Below are 22,917 nucleotides of genomic sequence, written 5' to 3'. Positions count from 1 at the left end.
GCAGCCCAGCTCCAGGTTGAGCTGTCGTTCAGCATCTTAGCTGTAGAGGGCAGTGTCACTGGCTCTCATATGTGGGATCCGAACCGGGGCCCTCTGGCGTCCCAAGCCAGTTCTTATCCATCGCGCCACTCGGCCAGCCCAGCAATGCTTGTTTTGAAGAACAATTTATTGATGCAACTTCTTAATAGTGTACTAACTGGTCCATTAGCACTAAATCCATGTATGTTATTTATGCAATTAATAAGTATTCATTGAGCGCCTGCTCCTAGCCAGTCTCAGTGCCCTCGTGGAACATTCAGTCTTATAAAAACCATAGAGAAGTGCTTTAATTCAAAGCAAATTTTATATTGCTATTTCAAGTGCCATAAAGTATCTTCTTTTGCACTATTTTAGGTATACAGGTAATTTTTCACTTCAAGATTAATCAAATGTTAACTAAAAGGAAAAATGCAGCTTTATGAAGGAACTGAGAAGGAAAATGATTATATTTCATTTAAAGAAAACATGTAATTAATTGACATTATCCTCACTGGGTACCAGTTATTATTTTTTTGAAACTTACATCTGCATCATTGCTGGCAGAAAAATTATAGTGTAAAAGTGCATGTTTCTTTTTTTTGTAAGCAGTATGAGGTATGATCAAACAATAACAATGAATCTTTAAATAAAAATATTTATTACAGTAAAAGACATATTGTCATTAATCCCCCTCAAAATACTTCCCCTTGCTTCAAACACACTTATCCCATCATTCTTGCCACTTTCTGAAGCAGTTCTGGAAGCCCTCTTTCGTGAGTATCTTTAGTTGCACTGTCATGGCTGCTTTGATGTCCTGAATCATTCTGACTTTGGGGAAGAGCCAGAAGTTGCATGGTGCCTGATCCAGTCAATAAGGTGGATGAGGACACACCGTAATGTTTTTATTTGACAAAAATTATTGCTGTATCAGAAGCAGTGAGTGACACAGTGTTGTCACGATAGAGGATGATTTATGTCACACTTTAAAACACACCTTCTCTTAACTGTAGCTCACACCCGACCGACTACACCAAACAAGTTGAAACTTGTCACACACAGTTACTAAGTTTTCACATTCCACTTCCCATATTTGAAGCTCCCTGCCGTCCCATTGGATGGCACTCGGCAGCAGCATTCACTGTGTTTTGTGATCACAACAGAAAGGCTCCATGTCATACATCACTTCTGATACTGCAATTTCTGTCAAATAAAAAAATTTGGGTCTGTCCTCATCCATCTTTTGCACTGCATCTGGCGCTGTGTGACTTCTGGCTCTTCCCCAAAGTCAAAATGACCATGAAAGGTAAATGTTTTGCATCGATTCAGGACATCGAAACAGCCACGACAGTGTAACTAAAGACACTCACAAAAGAGGACTTCCAAAACTGCTTCAGAAAGTAACAAGGACAATGGGGTAAGTGTGTTTGAAGCGAGGGGGAGTATTTTGAGGGAGATTAATGTAAATGTGTCTTTTACTGTAATACATTTTTTTAAATGTAAACATTCAGCGTATTTATGGATCACTCCTCATATTATGGTACTACGGTTGTTTCATTTCAAATATAGTAGGATGTTATCCCAGAGCAGTTAATATCAATAATGCAATTACGTAAATCTAATGATAAACACAGTCAAAGCAAAGAGAAATTAGTGGGTTCAGTAGGACTTTATGAATTCCCAGCACTGCTGAAAAGATCCACCATGAATTACTGAAATGTTGCAAATTAGCGAGCATGCAAACAATTGATAAGAAACATTACAGGCTCCTGTATCCTGGAGTGCATGCTATTTACTTTTACATGTTATCTTATTCCTAACTATGGCAATTTTCATTATGAGCTAGTAAAAACAAATATTAATATATATCTCAAAAGAACAGAGACATCTTCACTAACAAAATTCACACCTGTGTACTGTGGTTTGCCCTCTATGGTAGGAGCAAGACTTTCCTTTTGAAAAATATTAAGCTTTCTAAGTTTTATAATTCAAAATAAGAGATCATAAGGAGAGCACAAAATCAAGAAGAGCCAGAATCCAGCAGAGAAACATGAGGTGCAATTTTTACTTAAATGTGGAGTAATAAAAGGCAATTGTCATTAGAGGGTATTGTGGCGTTGTAATAGTCAAAATCATGATTGGGGTTTCGGCACTGTATACGTGTTAAACACACAGAATAATTCCTCTTTAGGTGTTATCTTAAAGCCCAGACAGAAGAATTGGTTGCAGATATTTCAAAAGATTGGGCTGCTTAAATCTTCACCAACAAATATAAGGATGAGTGTTAAAAAAAAAAATCCAGCCTGGAAAAATCTGGATAATCAATGGAAAACTTCAATTTAATTCAGATTATTGGGATTTTGTGGATCCAGCATTAGACCGATATTCACATTGGGGAAGAAAGCATATTCCTACCTGTACAAATGGAGCTGAGCTGAAAGTTTCAGAGAGGCTGACGCGGAATCATGAGAGAAGCATGTTCTCGCAGTGTGAGATTTGCAGGGTTTTACCACTTCTCTTCCAATGATATCTGATAGGCACTTTTATCTTTACTATTTATATTTTAAAGCTTAATAATGATTTATTTTTACTAGTTTAGTAAGTTTGTTCAGTTTAGAGAACTATTTTTACATCCATAAGGCTCAGGGAATGAAACAAAGAGAAAAGTTGAAAACACTTGCAGTCTAAAATGAATGATGAAACAAGGGTTTGTTGAATGTCTTCTGAATGTAAGACATTGTGCTTGGTATTGTGAAGGTTATAAAAATGTATAGACGATGGTCTCAGTCATGAAGTAACTTACAATCTGTTTGGGTAGCCAAGACATATATATGCAGGAGGAAATTTCTAATGATTCCAGACAGTTTGGATAAATGCCAATTGAGATGTGTGGGTGATAGTTCAGGGCGGCACCCAGAGCGAAAGACTGCGCCTTGAAAACTAGGTAAGAAAGCCACTCCTGGGTGGGAAAAATGGCAGAAGCGCAGAACTCCAGATATACCAGCTTAGCTCATTTACAACTAAGAATCAGGTTTTGGAAATGGTATTATTTCATGTTTTTATTTAATAGGCAAGACAAAGGAAACAATAGAATTAAGAATCTTATTCAAGGTCACCGAGCTAGTTAGTGACAGACCTGGGAATTGCAAATTGGGTCTTCTAATATACAATGCATAATATTTTTATATATGGTTTGAAAATTCGAGGAAAGCAGGCCAGTGCTAGATGGTAGAAGTTTGTGAATACCTAGTTAAGGCATTTGGATTCAATCTTGGGTAGTGTGGACTAAAACCTTGAATTTCTCCAAAGTACCTACCAACAAAATTATCAAACTGAAGGCTAGTTCTTTCATATTGTTCATATCCCCTTCATGAAATTTCTTTTTTTTCCTTTTTCTTTCTTTTTTCTTTTTTTTCCCTGTGGTTACCACTTCACTGCTCTATCCTGGCTTCTGTCTTACCACACTGACCACTCTTTCTTATTTTCTCTCCCAACCCTGGCCTCTTAAATTTAGATGTTCTGCTTCTCGTCTTGTTCTTCCCTTGAGTAATCTCCATCCAGCCCCATGGCTTTTAATTTCTTGTGAATTTGGGTAAAAACCAATTGTACACAATGGGTATTTTATTTTCTTGAATCACGTATCACTTTATTCTGAATCCCTGTCTCTGCCGATGATGGCAGGAAATGGTGGATGTAGCTTATCACTTATAGCAGTCTCTTTTGGCCTAAAAGTTTTTCCCCATTTCGAAGGTTCTCTTCTTCATTTCCACCTCCCAAGATGGCAACTGGGTGCAGGACGAAGCTGAAGTATTCCTGTGCAGGTGGGAGAGGGCCAGGGGCACTCCATGCCGCCTTCTGCTGGCCTCTGCTGACCTTAGATAAGGTGAATTCATCTCTGTGGCTTTGGGCATCTGCCTTGGCATCACTGGTTTGAGCTGTCTTCTCTGTGCCCCCCACCCCACGCAGTGATGGCCTAGTAAACTCACCAGCCAGGACCACAGCCATCTTCTACATCCCCGTGGGTTCCCATTCACGCACATACAACTCATGGGGCACTGACTGGGAGTGGTGCACCCTCCCAGCTCAGGTACTTCCTTCATCCTTTCCTCCTTTTCTACCGTAGGTGCCAGTCATTCATCTATCCACTCAGCAAATATTTATTGAGTGTCTATTAGATACCAGACACTATTCTAGTTGCTAGGTATACCGCAGTCAATAAAACAGACCTGGTATCCACCCTCATGAGGCCTAGCTTAAGTGTCCTCATAAATCACGTAAGATACAGTGTTATGATCACAAAACTTCTCTGAGGCTCTCAGTCTTTTCTGACTGCATCTGGACTGCCCTCTCAAGTCCTCTGTGTGTTTCTACCAGTTGCCCTACTCCACGCCTGAGGTTCACCCCTGAGGTTCACCCCTGCTCAGAGGGTGTGAGGAGGAAAAGCATGGATGATTGCACCTACCTTCTCATCTTCTATCTTCCTATCAGGTTCCTTCTTTGAGCTTCAGAAAGACTTCCCAGCTCCCTGTCCGCTATCCCAGCAACTGCCCTTTCATCATGTCCTTCTCTTTCTCCAGGTGTTCTTCATCCCAGCCTTCCCTTGGATTTTTAAGCCTCATCCTTATGGCCTAGTTTCAATAGTATAAGAGCTCCAGGAGGAAAAGTACATAACATTTTCTAAGAAGGCAAAATACACTGGAATGTGTTTTACAACAATTTCCATACCCGTTTTCTGAAGACCTCCAAAGCTCCATGTCTAATCTCAACTTGTCCTGTGTGCCACACCGACATTCTGAACTGGACCTTTACCTGTACATCTAACAGGTACCTCATACTCAGCAAGTCCAACAGTGAATGGATTCTCTTCCCTTAACTCTGCCATGCTCTACACCTCATCACCTTAACTGGAACCCTAACGTCTTCTTCAAGTCACTCTCCTTCAAATCCGACACCCATTTCTCTAGCAAGCTCTTACCAATTCTATCTTTGAAATGTCTGACAAACCCATCTTATCCTTTCAGCTCTTATTCTCATTTTGTCACATTGGATCATTGCAGTATCCAACTGTCTTGCCTCTATCTCTTCCTCACCCCTAGTAGTGATTCAGTGTACCACCTCTGCAGTGTCCACAGAGGGCACTAGGAAATGTGGGGGTGGGGTGGGTGAGGGGTGTCATTTTGTTTATCCCAGTGACTTTGAATACTGCTGGTACTTAAGGGGCAGTCGTCAGGGATGCTAATATTATTCCATGTGCAGGACAGTCCTATACAAAATGTATGAATCAGAACCAGTGGGAGTTACATATTAAGAGATTTTTTTTTTGCGAGGAATTGGCTTATATGATTGTGGGGACTGGCTAGGCTAGTTCAAAATCCATATTGTGGGCTGGCAGGAAAGGCAGGGTGGAGCTCTTAGGCACAGGCTGAAGCTACTGTCCACAGATGTAATTTCTTTTTCATCTCATAGAAGCCTCAGTTCTCCTTTGAAGACCTTCCCAGTAATTGAATCTATTCCACTCACGTAATCTAGAATCATCTCCTTCCCTTGCCATCCATCCTCTGTGTGCCTACCAAAATAATCTTTCAAAAAACTTATATCTGATCTTGAAAAATTATCTAATGCTTAAAATGGTAGATAAATGTTTACAGATTGAGCCCTAGAAATCTACTGTAAGCTTTTGGTGAATTCAAAAAGAAAAATTTATATGATAATCTGATATTGTCAAACTATTTAAATATGACACACATCATCATCTTAAATTTCATCTATTTGGGGGGACAAGGCAGCTGGTGAAGTCCTAATGAGGAATGATTATTTTCTAAATTCACAAACCCTTCATAATTTCACTTCTTTATTTTGGAATTCTTATTGGCATTTTCAAATACAATCTGTATGTGTTCTTAACAAACTTTATTGACAGGTATTTGCTATTTTTCTTAAGTTCTGAAATGTCTTTTAAAGTTGAGCAGATACGCAAGCACAGATTATCATTTTCTTAGTGCGAATTAAAAAAAAAACCTGTTGACTATCTGAGTTGCTTTATTTTTATCAATACAAGATATCATTTATAATTACTGAGCACACCACTAAAGGCATATGCCTGTAGTCCTTTGCTAAAAGATTAAATTACGCCACGTAGAAAATGATGTATTTTAAAAGGACACTAGTTTTTTGAACATCCTTGCTTTTACTGTCTGGTTAGTTGTTGACTGAATTTCCCCCAAGGCTGTGAAAATGTGACAAGTAATGACACAGTGAAAGAAGTATCAGGCGACATCATGCCTTGTTTTGAATGTTCTACATTTGTTATGTTTTAAGAAAACTAAGCAGTGCCTTATAGGCTCCCACACAGATATATATATATATATATATATATATATATGTATATATATGTGCAATTCTCATATCCACCCTACAACCCTCCCCCATTTCTCATTGAGATATAATTTACACACAGTAAAATATATGTATTTTTAAGTGCTGAGTTTAATAACTTTTGGCACATGTGTAACTCCCACTGAGAACATTTACATCACCTCAGAAAGTTCCCTCCTGCCCCTTTTCATACAATCCCCTGCCCGTGGACAGACCGTTAACATTTCTGTCACTATAGATGACTATTGCCTATTGTTTGACTAAATGCAAACACTGTGCACTCTGTAGCACCTGGCTTCTTTCACAGGACATAATGTCTGTGAGATTCCTCTATATTGTTGTGTATAGCAGTAATTTGTTTACATTGCTGGAGTATTACGTTATATGACTAGATCATACTTGGTTTATTTTCCTGTTGGCGAACACTTATGTTTCTAGATTTTGGGTTTTATAAGTAAGACTGCTATGAATTTTCTTGAATAAGTCTTCTTGTGGATATATTTTCAATTTCTTTTAGATAAATGCCTAGGAATGTAATTATAGGGTCATAAGGTAGTTGTGTGATTAACTTTTTTATTTTATTTTATTTTTTACCATAGCTACTAAGGGGCCTTATGGAACTTGGAGTCTATAACATTTCTGACACTAATATGGTTCTATTATTATAGATTTACACAATTCTAGAGGCAGATGAGACTCAATTTTAATTCATCTATTCTCTCTCTCTTTCTGTCACTCTTTCTGTCTCAACAGGCCAAAAGATTTAAATTACTCGCCTAAGGTCTTACCTTAGGAATGGAATATTTCATGTTTTCTGACTCACAGTTATGGTTAACTTGAAAACTTGAAAAACTACCAAGCAGTTCTCCAACATTGTACTATTTAGCACTTTAAGGAGCAATGTATGAGAGTTCCAATTGTTCCACATTCTTATAAACTTTTGGTATTGTCAGTCTTAGGTTTTAGCCTTTGTAGTGGGTATAAAAGGGTATCTCTTTGAAATTTTAGTTTGCGTTTTCCTGATAACTAAGGGTGTTGAGTACCTTTCATTGTGCTTGTTGGTAATTCATATATCTCTTTGTGTGAATTTTCTGCTCTAATCTTTGGCCATTATTTTATTGAATTATTTGTTTTAATTGATTTGTGGGAGTTCTTTATATAGTACAGGTATGACTCTCTCTTGTCACACATATATATTATCAACATTTTTCCAGGTTATGACTTAACTTTATTTTATTAATGATATTTTTTGTTGAGCAGAAATTTTTGTTAAATTCTAATTTTGTTAAAGTTCAATTTATCTATTTAATTTTTTTGTTGTTGTTCAGCCTTTTTGTATTCTGTTTAAGAAATTGTTTCCCATCACAAGTTTGCAAAAATGGACCTTTTTTTTGGGGGGGGGTAAATTCTTTATGGTTATAGTTCTAATGTTTAGGTGTGTGATCCATTTTGATTTAATTTTGTGAATAGAATAATGAAGGGATTGAGTTTTATTTATTTATTTTTTTCTATACGGGTATTCAGTTTTCCTAGGATCATTTCTTAAAATTCCGAATATTTCCCCATTAATGTTATTAAGCATCTTAGTTAAAAATCATTTAGCAATGTATGTGGCTCTATGAGTATTTCTGAACTCTATTTTGTTCCATTGATATATACATCTATACTTAGGCTAGTATCACACTGCCATGAATATTGCAGCTTTTTAATAAATTTTGAAATCAGGTTGTGTAAGTCCTTCAATTTTGTTCTTTGTCGAGTTTGATTTGGTTTTTCTAGGTCTGTTGTATTTCCTTAGTAATTTTAGAATGACTTTTTCAATTTCTTCAAAAAATCATGCTAAAATTCTTATTTCTACCTTGTTTTAACATGGAGAAGATCTTCACAATGCTGAAAAAAAAATCAATATTTTATTTCTCTTATTCAACAAAATTTATTGAGCATCTACTTTCTTCTTGGAACTATTCTAGTCTGGTGTTATAACAGTGAATAGAACAGTCAGAGAGAGCCTCACCTTCATATTTGGGGAAGACACATAAAATTAAAAAAAATAAATTTAAGTGCTATGGACAAAAAATATAAGAAGGCAAGGTAACAGATAGTGACTCGTACATGTAGAGAGACAGGCTATTTTAAATAGAGCTGTCATGGAAAAACCTCTATAATCATGTGACATTTAAGCAGAAACCAGAATACATTAAAGGGGGGAGTCATGCACGTATCTGGAGGTACCACATTGATGGCAGAAGGAACATCAAGTCAAAAGATTCTAAGCTGGGAATGTCCCTGCTAAGTTCAAGGAGTTAGCAAAGAGGTCTGTGTGGCTAGAGTGCAGTGAAGCAGGGGAAGACATAAGGACATGAGAAGGCTCTAGTGCAGCGGTTCTCAACCTTCCTAATGCCGCGACCCCTTAATACAGTTCCCCATGAGGTGGTGACCCCCAACCATAAAATTATTTTCATGGCTACTCTATAACTGTAATTTTGCTACTGTTATGAATCATAATATAAGTATCTTTTTGTTTTCTGATGGTCTTAGGCAACCCCTGTGAAAGGGTCGTTCAACCCCCAAAGGGGTCACGACCCACTGGTTGAGAACTGCTGCTCTAGTCCATGGTATAGACTTGAGTGATGCGACTTTAGTGAAAGGGGTGACATAATGCTTTAAAGTGATATATAGCTGGCTGCTGTGTCGTAACAGAGTGCTGAGAGCCAAGAGTAGAAGCAGGGAGATTGGTTAAGATGAGATTGTACTGGGACCAGGCAAAACATGATGGTGACTCTTTTTAAAAAATTTTTAATTCTGTGTCTACTGGCTCTTAAACAGTTTAATATTTTGATGTCATGTGCTATGTGTGCAGTTTAACAAGAATTAGACCTTTCCTTATATAATTATGTGTTAAAAATGGAACACTAAGTTGGGTTCCCCTTGTGGGTTTCATCTGTATTGATAGCATCGTGTCTAATTTCGTACTGTTTAATGTCTTAAGCATTGCTGGTTTTCAATTGAATTTCTTGTTTTTGAGGAGTTCAAATCAGAATGTCTTAAAACTTGATCACTTGATAATTCTCTGTGCATTGTTTCTTCTATATGTTAAGTAGTATTGCCTAATCCTGGCCTCTTTTGAAATGCTTTTGGAAATATTAACATACACACTCAGTTCTTTGCATCTGTTTGTCTGCAGTCTGGGAACAAAATGGTGGTCAGTAAATGCTGATATAGACCATATTGTCTGTGTTTTCAGTAAGTGATATTTCAGATTATGACACTGTTCTTCTCCTCATATTTATTAGTATTATTAGAAGCATTATTACTTCTAGCAAACCTGACTTTGAATACTACGTTAGTTATTGGGTGGCAGTGAAACATTGCTAAATGCAGTAAATTCGGTACTGGAATTTTAGAGTTATTATAATCAATTCATTCTCTAATTTTATTTAATTTAGTGACACTTCATTAATATGTTCTTGTGCTTTTAAGAAGTTCTAATTAAGAGAGTGTCATTATAATAATGGGGTCATAATTATGTGCAATTAATTATATTAAAGCAAAATGTTTAGCTTTATAGGAACATTTTTAAGAAGCTCAAAACAGAACGATGATATATAAACTTGAAGAGAACATTTTCTTTTACTATATACTATTTATAAGTCTAGCTATTTTCTAGGCCCTAGACACTAGTTTTTCTAGTTTAAATTGAACATGTGACTCTTTTACTTGATATGTGGGGACATGGGAGAAGGGACATTCTTCAGAATTTTATAAATGAAATTAAACATCATCCAAACAACTTTGGAGCTAAAAGAATTCCATCTACCATAGTAAGGGACCAGGCCCCAGCTTTGCCCCAGCAGTCCATCTCTCTGTGGTGGCAAAGCTTGGCCCAGACCGAGGTCCTGGAGAGCAGCCTCTCACTGCCCTCGCCAAAGTGGACAGTCCACTCAGCTATGGCCTCTTCAGCCATCTGACCCTCCCGGCTGTTATTTTAATACTTTGAATTATTTTAGGGACTAAGTTTATGTTCAATAATATGCAGTCAACGATCCAATGAACAACAGTGTATTTTGAATTTTCTTTGTGCTGTCACTCAGGAAAAGCGTAGAACTTGGTCTGCCACTGAAAAGATATTACCTCAGGCAGATGACTTTCTGTCAAGCACCAGATAGCCCCAATTTATGTATTTAAGGTCACAGTTATTAACTAAACAAATGGAAGAAACCGAGTGAAGATATAGCTCAAACAGAACATGAGTATTTATAACACAATAGAAATTGTGCCTTCCTTACGGTTCTAAAGTAAAGCTTTACAGGATAGAGCTGCTGTTATGCATTCTATTTATTTCTTGCTTTTCTTTCTCTCTGTCCTCATAAAACTAACATTCTGGGCCCTTATAAAAATTGCACTAGTTTTAATAAAATAGACTCTCTTGATTCTTTCTCTGTTGTCTCAGTTAATTTGGTTAATATCAGTCTGATACTGTTAGAATCACTGTCCAACTACGATGTATTATGATCTACTCTACACATAAAAACTTACATGGTAATGAGCAAAACTGAGCTAAACATAATTGTGCCTATGTCAGCAACTGTGACAGAAAGCCACTTCTATAACGGTAATGATGACCATATCAATTATAATTTTATTGTTTGATTTGCTTTGTCTTCTCCTTGCTGCCATATCAATACACAGAATGTGTCTATCATTTCATAGGAGATACAAAAGACCCAAAAATCTGAACTCCCTCTCCTACTCCTAGAAAAATCATAAGTAATTAGAAAGTAAAAAAGATGACAGCAGCCAAATTCCATCCCCTAGGGCTGCACCTTTGCCCCCCTAACATTACCTTTAATAGGTTTATGTACTTGCTGGAGGCATCTTTTGAACACATCTTAAAGGCCTCAACTCTCATACTAAAAATATCCAACCATCTCTGCCTTTGGCCAGTGCCTGCTGGGTTATAGAGGTCATTTCTGGGCTGGTCCTCTCTAAGACAGATGAGCTTTCCAACTTTTCCTAAGTGCAAAGGGGAAACAGCAAGGGAGGAGCTCTCTCTTGTTCAGAGTTGCATCACCAAATATTCCCTTCAGCGTTTACAGACATTTCACACTGTAGGTTCCTGGATACATGGGCAAGACGGAAAACACAGAAGTTACAAAACGTACTCATCCTCTGAGGGAATTCACTTGCTTTTCTAGCCCTTCTCTCCCTTTTGATCTCAACTCAGCAACTACTTATTGAGCATTTGCTCTGTGCAAGGCATTGAGGGATTTAAAAGGGACTGAAATAGCTCCCGGTTCTTCAAGGAGTGAGTTGAATAATAACTTGGGTATTGAAATATTCACAAGAAAAACTCTGGAAATCACATTTGGGAAAGTGTATCTACAGTGCCATATAGTTTATGGCAACTTCAAAAACTACACAGATTTTCTGAAGCAAAAACTTCTCCAAGAGATTATAGAAATAGAGGTTTTAAATGAAAACAAACTGCACAATCTACATTATCATAACGCCTGTGCTTATAGAGTCTGAAAATGCATCTGTCCCAGAATGGGAATCCCCTTTATGAGAATTTAAGCAAACACCCAATTACCTACGGATGCAATTTTGGCAGTTGCAAACAACTGTAGGTTTGCAACCCAACTGGGTATTGGTGGCAAGTCAAACCTCCTTAAGTCTAGAATTGCCTGTATGGGACTCACAGCTTCTCCCTACTCTTCATTTGTTCAAAAATAATGTTCCTCTGATGTCTTATCCATGTCTGTTCTTAAGAGAAACAAAGCCTTTTCTGAAGTTTTGCTCGTTTTAGAGATACGCGAATTTCCACATCTAACTGCATCAACACAATAAAAATTTTTCTCTACTCAAAAATTCTCTTGTCTTTTCCTCAACATTGATAGCTTTGAGATTTGTAAATGCCAGTTGTGATCTTTATACTAGGGCAGGAGAGGATTTATTTAGAATTAAAAAGTTACGAGAAGGAGAAAACCTTAAATTGAATGTTTATTTCTATGTAGATTTCTAATGATGTCAGTTGAAGACAGTTGGAAGAAGCAGGATCTGTGGGTTGGGACAGAAAGAGGAGGCAGGCCTAGAAGTGGCCGAATGGGTTTTGCAGGAACGCTTTCAGCCTAAGAAGGAGCACCTGGGTTTGGTATCAGGGGCTGGGCTTCGGAAGAGCTGAGACTGGTGTTGGAAGCCCCTTACAAGCGTTGGGCATTGGAAACGTTTTTGAGACCCACACATTCAGCTCTGTCAAAGTGTATCCAAAACATTTCTCATTTCAGCTTCTAATTTAGCAAACCCAAAAAGCAGGAATGAACAATTCTGAGTCACAAAAGCAGGAAGGCTTTGAACACTGGATGGGGAACTAATCAAAGAAAATTAAAATGCTCCTTCAACTGCATGCTATCTTCAACGGAGCAACAAATATCTCCAAGCCTCTTGGTGAAACTTTGAGAAAGGAACAATGAAAAAATTCTCAGGAAAAAGAGATAACACAAATTCCCTGGGTCTTTTGCAAGGCACAAAATGTCTTTGGTAGTCTTTGCATTTTTTGTGTTGTTTAGTGAACATAAATAATGAAAGCTTTCAGAGGCTTACTTCTCACTGCGGTCATTCATAAGATCTTAGATTGCCTTCATCTGCAAATTTTACCACCATGAAATTTTTAGGAACCTGCTCTTTAAAACTGTGGGTGTCACTTTAATTTTAGGAAAAGACTTCTGGAAAAAAAAATGAACTTGTCTCTCTAGTAAACATCGTTCATCATGGGAGCCTTTTCATCAAGAAGACGTAGTTGACTTATGACTAAACAACTTCTGACGCACTTCATGAGTGGATATTTTTCCCTTTCAGTAAATGCAGCCGTTTGCTTTCTTCTCATGCTCTCCAACTATTATCCTTTGCTTTTATATGGCCATTCTTCCTTTGTCTTTTCATCTCTTTGGTCTATACTTTAGGTTTCTCAGCACTGTTTAGCCCCACAGCCTAAGGAGGTTTTACACCCTTACTGCAAACCATCCCATATAATAAACATGTTAGATACTGAGAATTACTTGAGTAAAGAAACAAGGGGTACTTCTCTGCTGAACTGTATGTAGTTCCTTTTCCTCTGTCTTTTTCTTACAAACATACAAACTTCCAGCATTTAATGAGAGTAATCTTCCCCCCCCCCTTTATTTTTATTGAACCTTCAGACATAATTGTGCAGCTTCTAATAATATTGTTTAGGGAAATGTGGACTCCCATGGCCAGATGGTAACCTTGTGGCACGATCATAATAAAAATGTTCACAGCAGTTTAGGGGAGCCTGGGGGAGCCTGTGGCTGATTCTGTGGAGAGTATTGACACCAGGCAGTGGTGTGGGGTCTTAAGTGGTGGAAAGCCCCCTTAGCTACAGCTCTTCCTCTTTTGGGGGACCTCATCTCTCTCTTTCCATGGTCTGTCTGTGTCTGATACTAATTTCCCTTGAGCTTTGAGAAACTAAGCTTTACTTATTCACTGTGGTACTGAGAAGATTTGATAACCAATATTTAGAAAAATAACTTACAGGAGAGAAATTTCAGTTGAATTGATACATATCTATTTCTTAGTGCTACATTTTCTTTCACCCGATTGCACAGGCCTTTGTTACTAAGCATCTTTGCCACGTCTATTCTTTCTTGTCCAGTGATCGCTTGAGACCTTATTTTTGTTGTTGTTATGGACTGACTGGATTCTATAGCCTAGGTATAAGTGAAACTACTAAAGCTACTTCAGCACCCAGATAATGCTATTTTAAGCTTTTTAATGTGTTCTAATGAGCTTTGGATCCTGCAGAAGGAAGGAAAGAAGTGGCTGTAAAAAATTGAATTTCTCTTTCAGGAAACCTTTGAAAAAGCCAGTCTGAGTAGCAGCAGCAGTGGTGCAGCCAGCCTGAAAAGTGAACTGTCTGAAAGCACAGACCTGCCCCCTGAAGGTTTCCAGGCCCCCTCTGGTAAAGAAGAAGACAGAGCCTGTGAGGAAATCCTGTCGGATGATAACTTCAACTTGGATAATATCGAGAAAGGTATCTCTGGTGAAAGGGTGGCAGCATGAATGCACTCTTGACTCCTTCTTGTTTCAAGGTTCATTGGATTTTCATTCTCTTTATTAATGTGCAGATATATATTCCGAGGTAGACGATGAATTGGACATTTCGGATAACTCCAGCAGCTCCAGTTCAAGCCCTCTGAAGGAGTCTACATTCAGTAAGCTTTCTTTCCCAGTTTGTGGATTCTAGCAGGTAGTAGTTTGAGACTCATGCTTGGGAGTCAAGCAAGTGTCATTACATACATAACCCAGTGGTTTGTTTCCAGGTGCAATGCTAATTAGAACAGGTGTGTCTGTCGCTCTGACGGAACCCAAAAGCCCACCAGCAAGCCCTGTGGTTTTCTGTTGCCTCAGCTCTGCAATAAGCAGTTACATTATTTCTGCCAGCAAATGCAGATTCTAACTGGAGAGTGAAGATCTCTACGACACTATATAACCACAAGAATCATGGAAGTGACCTTTTATGAATTTTTTGATTAAGGGTGGAAACCTGGAGAAGAAATCAGTGTTGGTGTAGAATAAGTTTTGTAAGTTTTATTTACATTAATATAAAGGAATGTATTATTCCTAAAACACTAAAGTAAAATAAATATTTTAATTGTTTAGAACTATGAAAAAATATACTGTGTAAATTGAGTCCATATATTAATCTTGACTCTTATTTTGAAACAGTAAAGAAAATAGTCATACTGAGGTATGAAAAAGAAAAGATATGTTTAGCCAAAATATAAAGATTATAAGGAAAGACAGGATTCAATTTATTCAACAAATCTGAAACTGAAAGAAAAGAAAGGTCATAATAGAAAATAACTCATTTAAAAGAGTAAGTTGATAGAATATTAAATAGGATAGATAGAAAAACTCTGACATAAATTAAGTGTAAAGAATTCCTTCTCACCAATGGCTATACTATGAAAATGACTTCTCGCCAATAACTATTTCAAAAACGAAGGCTTAAAATAGTCTCCCTAAAGATAAACATAGAACCTTAAGGATTTAGCATCTTTTTTGTGTGTGTCACTTTTTCAAACTTAATCGGTCCTTCAAAATGGTAACCGAGTGTTCCAGATTTTTTGGGACAATCCCAATTTTCAACACTGCTATGTTTTCCCTGTAAATTCCTGCTGCTGGATAAAATGTTTTGATTTGTGATTGGGAAAACATAAATATTATACAGTAAAAAAATTCATGTGTATAAACATGTAGCAGTTAATTACTGACTATTTTGAAATGAATTCAGGGTTATCTCCAGTAACAGTGGTGGGGAGGGCCAGTGGGGAAGTGGGGAAGGAAAAGTGGGACCCTTAAATTTGTACATGGTAACTTGTAACTGTCTTGGCAAGGGCTTTAGGATGATTACGACATAGATATTTTATTGTTCTTTGTTAGCTGTTAATAATGGGGTTTCTTTGCTTAGCACCTTTTCTTTGTAAAAAGACCCTTAGACAAACCTGTCAAGTAAATACTAATTTGCAACATGATATTTTAGCTGATGCTTTCATAAATGAAGACAGTCTTTATAGTACATACAATTGCTTAGATAGTAGATTGCAACATTTTTTTAAATAAACAAATGAATGAATGAATAAATAAAAGATTTGCAGTTGAAAAATGTAAAGTTATTTTTCTTGTTTTAGGAATTTTAAAGAGAAGTTTTAGTGCTTCAGGAGGAGAAAGACAACCCCAAATAAGGTATGTACACAGTGAGCTTCTGGAAATATTTTTAGGCTGCAGAGTTGAGACTAAATTGAAACCTGATAGCCGAAAGTTACCATAGGCATGTGGTAAGAGAGGCTACTAGAACCTACCTTCCCAGAACTGATTGTAATTTACCAAATAACATACTGGGAAGAGTACCAAGCTTGGGCCTGGGTTTTGGTCTACCTTTGTGATCTTCAGCCAGTGAGTCTTTCTGAGCTCAAGGGTGGAGGTGAGCCAGGTGTATTTCATGGGATCCTATGGAGTCCTGGCTCCTCATATCTTGTTTCTTCCCGTCCCCAGGGTATACGTTTTATCCTCATGGCAAGTGTGACAAATGTGGACCATATCACATCCACATCCCAGCCAGCAGGAAGTAGAAAGGGGAAGTGGAGACATGCCCCCCCCCCTTTTATTAGGGCGTGACTCAGATATTGTGCTCATCCCTTCTTTTCATATACCGTGGGCCAGAACTTAGTCATATGACCACATCTAGTTGCAAGGGAAGATGAATATGTTTGGGAATTCTGTTTTAAATGGAAGAGGAAATTGTTATTTTGGGACAACTAGCAGTTTCTGCAACAGTTGTTTCCTGGGCTAAGGACTAAAGCGAAACTATTCAGTTTGACCTGCAAGTGCCAGGTGACCTTCGTGAGAACAGTTTCAGTGTCACTGGGTGAGGCTGATATGAGCNATGTTTAGCCAAAATATAAAGATTATAAGGAAAGACAGGATTCAATTTATTCAACAAATCTGAAACTGAAAGAAAAGAAAGGTCATAATAGAAAATAACTCATTTAAAAGAGTAAGTTGATAGAATATTAAATAGGATAGATAGAAAAACTCTGACATAAATTAAGTGTAAAGAATTCCTTCTCACCAATGGCTATACTATGAAAATGACTTCTCGCCAATAACTATTTCAAAAACGAAGGCTTAAAATAGTCTCCCTAAAGATAAACATAGAACCTTAAGGATTTAGCATCTTTTTTGTGTGTGTCACTTTTTCAAACTTAATCGGTCCTTCAAAATGGTAACCGAGTGTTCCAGATTTTTTGGGACAATCCCAATTTTCAACACTGCTATGTTTTCCCTGTAAATTCCTGCTGCTGGATAAAATGTTTTGATTTGTGATTGGGAAAACATAAATATTATACAGTAAAAAAATTCATGTGTATAAACATGTAGCAGTTAATTACTGACTATTTTGAAATGAATTCAGGGTTATCTCCAGTAACAGTGGTGGGGAGGGCCAGTGGGGAAGTGGGGAAGGAAAAGTGGGACCCTTAAATTTGTACATGGTAACTTGTAACTGTCTTGGCAAGGGCTTTAGGATGATTACGACATAGATATTTTATTGTTCTTTGTTAGCTGTTAATAATGGGGTTTCTTTGCTTAGCACCTTTTCTTTGTAAAAAGACCCTTAGACAAACCTGTCAAGTAAATACTAATTTGCAACATGATATTTTAGCTGATGCTTTCATAAATGAAGACAGTCTTTATAGTACATACAATTGCTTAGATAGTAGATTGCAACATTTTTTTAAATAAACAAATGAATGAATGAATAAATAAAAGATTTGCAGTTGAAAAATGTAAAGTTATTTTTCTTGTTTTAGGAATTTTAAAGAGAAGTTTTAGTGCTTCAGGAGGAGAAAGACAACCCCAAATAAGGTATGTACACAGTGAGCTTCTGGAAATATTTTTAGGCTGCAGAGTTGAGACTAAATTGAAACCTGATAGCCGAAAGTTACCATAGGCATGTGGTAAGAGAGGCTACTAGAACCTACCTTCCCAGAACTGATTGTAATTTACCAAATAACATACTGGGAAGAGTACCAAGCTTGGGCCTGGGTTTTGGTCTACCTTTGTGATCTTCAGCCAGTGAGTCTTTCTGAGCTCAAGGGTGGAGGTGAGCCAGGTGTATTTCATGGGATCCTATGGAGTCCTGGCTCCTCATATCTTGTTTCTTCCCGTCCCCAGGGTATACGTTTTATCCTCATGGCAAGTGTGACAAATGTGGACCATATCACATCCACATCCCAGCCAGCAGGAAGTAGAAAGGGGAAGTGGAGACATGCCCCCCCCCCTTTTATTAGGGCGTGACTCAGATATTGTGCTCATCCCTTCTTTTCATATACCGTGGGCCAGAACTTAGTCATATGACCACATCTAGTTGCAAGGGAAGATGAATATGTTTGGGAATTCTGTTTTAAATGGAAGAGGAAATTGTTATTTTGGGACAACTAGCAGTTTCTGCAACAGTTGTTTCCTGGGCTAAGGACTAAAGCGAAACTATTCAGTTTGACCTGCAAGTGCCAGGTGACCTTCGTGAGAACAGTTTCAGTGTCACTGGGTGAGGCTGATATGAGCGGAAGCCTAACTGTGGTGGTTTTAGCAGTTCCAGAGGCTGGGCTGGGGAGCAATTGAAGAAAGTGAGGTGTGAGCTGGGACAGTTAGCTGGTGGGGAATGTTTGGTGGAAAAGAGCCTTCTAGAATCCAGATGACTGCAGGTTGATTGGGACTGAGGAGAAGCAGCCAATGGAAAGGAGAGATTGAAGCGGGAAAGAACTGATGGTGTTCAGTCACAGAGCAGATTGGAGCCAGAGGGCGGGCCTGGGAAAGATAAGGGCAGCTCTTTCTCCGTGTCTGAAGAAAAGGAGGCAAAAATAAAATTAAGCTGGAAAATCAAAGAAAAGGGATATTATAGAAGATTATACTTGGTGCTTTCTGTTTATTAGATAATGTTCAAAGTCACTGCTGAGAAGGTGGTCTAGATTTGAACAGTATGATCACCTAGGAAGAACCAATGTAGAGAAGGACTGCCAAACAGCTCTGAGGCTAAGGCACCAGTTGAGGCTGGGGCTACACGTTAAGTGGCAGTGCCAGTCAGCAGGCTGGGATGCCATCCGCAGGAGCTGTGGGTGACCCTCCCTATGGGAGTGACTGCTGCATGTGACAAAAGGCTAAGGCTGTGAGTGTGCTTTATCGTCAGGCATTTCGAATGCAAGCGAAAGAACCTGACTGGCTGACTTATGCAACAGGGGGTTTTAGTATAAGGATTTGGGGGGCTCACACAATTAGGTGCCCAGAGAATCAAGCTTATGAACGGATAGGAGCCAGATCAGCCCCTGAAGTCTGTGGAGGAGGCACCCCTGGCAGACTTGTAAAGGCACTGATGCTAGGCTCAATGTTGTTTTCTCTGTCTCTCTGTCACCATTCTTAGGATTCAGTGTCTTGCAAGAGAAAGTCAGATTGGCCTGGTTTAGTTTAAGGTCCTAGTTACTACTGTGGGCAGAACTGAGCTCCTTGATTGACAGACTGTTCAAGTCCATCAGGGAGCCTTTGCTGCAGTGAGCAGGTGTGGGGGCTGGGCAGTCCACATGGAACTATTATCCACTCCTGGGTTTGAGGGTGCAGGGAACTGTATAATGGAAATGAATTTCAGAATGAAGTACCTGACTAGCAAAATCCTGGGAGGTTCAAGTAAGTGGCCACAGTTGATGAGTTCAAAGGCACATACATAGGTGAATAGCTGAATAGGTGAATAGGACCTGACTTAAAATAACATTTGCAAAGCTGTGCCATGTGTTGTGATATAGTGGGATATGCCATTGAGGAGACAGGTTGGTTTAAGACAAACTCTCTTCTCTGAAGGGACCCATAGTGTAACGGGGAGATAAGGGCAGACTTGAGAAGGAAGTAAATGACAAAAGACAGCTTATGATTCATGTCAAATGAGAGAGAGAAAATAACTTTTTTACTTCCTTCCAGGTAATCCCCAGAGCTTCTCTGAATTAAAAGGAGACAACTCTAACATGTATTTCTAATTCTTTAAAAGGCATTAAAAAGGGCTAAAGTTATTTGCAATCTAATTTGCTTAGGATTTTCCTGGGTTTCTTGGTTTATAAATGTGAAATGTAAACCCCCTCCTGCAAAATAATTAGAAGCTAAATGAGAAATTAGAATCTGAAAGAAGATAGCAAAGCTACAAAATAGAATGAAAATAAATTGAAAATCAAGCCTGGAGGGATTTTTGGCTATTCCGTGCCATGTATTAAATGGCAGAACAGTTACACTGAGACCCTCATTGGCTCCTAAAGCAAGGGAGTTGGTCCAACAAGAAAAAGCCACAGAGAAGTGCGTGCATGCGTGACCTGAGCAGGCTTGTAGCGTCTGCAGTTCAGACTTGGCCCTGGCTGAAAAGCACACAGAGAAAGCGGGAGCACACGCTCCGCTCTGGTCACCTCAGGTGTCAGGAGCTGACGTTAAGCCAACTGCCTGCTGTAGACCCAAGTTACCCTCTTACTAACCTGAGATAGGGTTTTTCTTGGGCAAATAGGCCAGGCAAATGGATAGAACACGAGCAAATGAAACTGTGAAGGGCAGCCCTTTCCTTCTTAGCGAAGGACTAAAGTCTCAAGGCTGGCGAAAGGTCACGTGATGTTAGAAGTGGGCGGCACCCTGTTGATCTAAGCCATCATCATCAAATAACCAAACTTTTTTCAGGGGTATAATTAAAGGCAAACCGGGAGAGAACCAGTCCCCAACTCTTAGAAGTCCATGTGCCTTCTAGAAACTAGTTAGCGGAAGTCACGTGAAGCTGGCACCTAATTCCTTTGGGCTTCATTTCTTGCCAGATTCTTCCCCAGATCTCAGCCCTCCATCCCCAAATCACCAAAAGTCCTGGAAGCCAAATTCAAAGCTCAGGAGCCAGATCAGTAACGAGAGCCCCCCCATTCCTTGGCTCCTGGAAATGCAGCCATTCATGAAGCTGAGGTGAATCATCAAATCCCCATTTCCAAATCTCCAGGCACCAAGTCTCCCCACCAGGATGCCACGCAGCAGCCTTCCCAGAGCTCTCCTGGGCCCCCAGAAAACCTGGAGATGAAGTAGACCATGGGGAACTCCCAGTTGGCCCCCATTTCCTAACAACAAACAGGTCATTCACACTATGAGTACATTCACTTAGCATAATCCGCTTTTAGTTAAACCTTTGGTTTACTAGAACAGAGATTTGATTTTACATCGTCATCCTTTGCATGTTGCTAGAGCATCAGAAATAGGAGCGTCACCTGGGATACTCCTACAGCTGTTTAGCAATCTGAGCGGTCAAGTAGCTGCTTTAACTACGATCACTCATACTCTGTTGAGGGCTAACTAGTTAGCTCTCCTGAAGATGGAGAGCCATGCAATAATGAGACCTAACTGCATTTAGGTTCCATCCAGTAAGTAACAAAAGGCAGGCGAAAATTAATGTAACGGTGTATTTTTTATATATTGCTTTTAATGGATGCACACAGATCATGTGATGGTCTATTTGAATAACTTTTCTTGAATGAGAATGTGAGAAGTTAATTTAACAGCTTCAATGAGGTATAATTCACACAAAATGAACTGCACATATTTAAAGTGTTCAATTTGGAAAGTTTTGAATATGTATATCTCCATAAATCTCACAATTAAGATAGAAAACATGTCCACCTAAAAGTGTCGATTTGTGCCCCTTGCTCCTCCTGCTCCTCACTCCCTAATCCAGGCAATCATTGATCTGCTTGCCGGACTGTAGAGTAGTTTGCGTTTTATGGTTTTATGTAATGAAGCATGTACTCTTATTTCTCTGACTTTTTTCAGTCGGCATAATTATTACAAGATTTGTGCAGCAGTAGCTCATTTCTTTTTATTGTTAAGTAGTATTCCATCATAGGGATGTACCACTGTTTGTTTAGCCTTCATCTGTTAATGGACATTGGAGTTCCAGTATTTGGCTGTTACAAATAAAGCTTCGGTGAACATTTCTATCTGTATGTGGACACATACTTATTGTTATCTTGGATACATACTTAGAAGTGAAATGGTTGGATCATATGGTAGGTTTGTGCTTACCTTTTTAAGAAACTGCCAAACTCTTTTCCAGAGCGGTTTTATCATCTTTACATTCCCAGTTTGAGAGATTTGAACTCCACGTGTTTGTTGACAGGGGTTGAAGTGAATGATAGTGTTTGTGGAAATCATCTTTTATTTTGATGTGTGTGCATCATGGAAATCAAGAGGAATGATTGGGAAAACGGAATTCACTTTTCATGGTCAAACTCTCCCAAAATATCATCTACTTTGAAATAATCATATGAAACAAACGTCCTCATTGTTCATGTTTGTTTGATGTTTTGTGCACATTGAGAGAGTTAGCCAAAAGCTGGGTTAATGTCTGTGTCAACACAAAAGCAATGAAAAATCCAACAATTAGGACTTTCTTTGAAGTGTCCAACTTTAATCATTTTCAATGATCTAAGAGTTCTACAAAATCTCCTGCCTCTATTGCTACTTTCTAGGAAAGAATTAAGAATGGACTTGACTTTTACCAGTTTCTATATGGGTTTTATAGTCTCAGTATACATATATATATACATATACATATATATATATATATATGGTCACAGATTAAGTCCCCTCCCTTTTTTAAGATTCCGTTGCTCAGGCAACAGGATTACTCCATACCCACTTGCATCTTGTTGCCTAGGCAACAGGGCATAGTTGGCAGGCTGGTGTAAGACAGCAATGTTTTCCATATCGGAGATGCCTGTGGCTCACAACTTCTTTGATAAATCAGTGTCTGCGTGCTTATATTCAGGGGTGTGCTCCTGACGCTAGTCTTTGTATATAAAGATGACAGAATATTTGTGACCATCCAGTATCACACTTGTGGTCAGAAAGACCCTTGTGGGCCGGCCGAGTGGCGCGATGGTTAAGAACTCGCTT

At 38.6% G+C, this 22,917-nt stretch overlaps 1 protein-coding gene across 1 annotated transcript in view; it reads left to right on the top strand.

Moving 5' to 3' along the window:
• The window catches only part of NEK10 (NIMA related kinase 10), a 192,847-nt gene that overhangs the window by 124,529 nt on the left and 45,401 nt on the right, over positions 1-22,917 (top strand). Inside the window, exons 27-29 of the mRNA XM_019630865.1 lie at positions 14,254-14,437; positions 14,532-14,618; positions 16,098-16,152. Coding sequence (XP_019486410.1) covers positions 14,254-14,437; positions 14,532-14,618; positions 16,098-16,152 — 326 coding nt within the window. The remainder of the gene's footprint in view (positions 1-14,253; positions 14,438-14,531; positions 14,619-16,097; positions 16,153-22,917) is intronic.

This window comes from Hipposideros armiger, unplaced genomic scaffold (genome assembly GCF_001890085.2).
Source record: "Hipposideros armiger isolate ML-2016 unplaced genomic scaffold, ASM189008v1 scaffold_958, whole genome shotgun sequence".
NCBI classification, from domain to species: Eukaryota; Metazoa; Chordata; class Mammalia; order Chiroptera; family Hipposideridae; genus Hipposideros; species Hipposideros armiger.
Note: the sequence above shows the minus strand (reverse complement) of the source record. Positions and strands in the feature narration are given on the sequence as shown.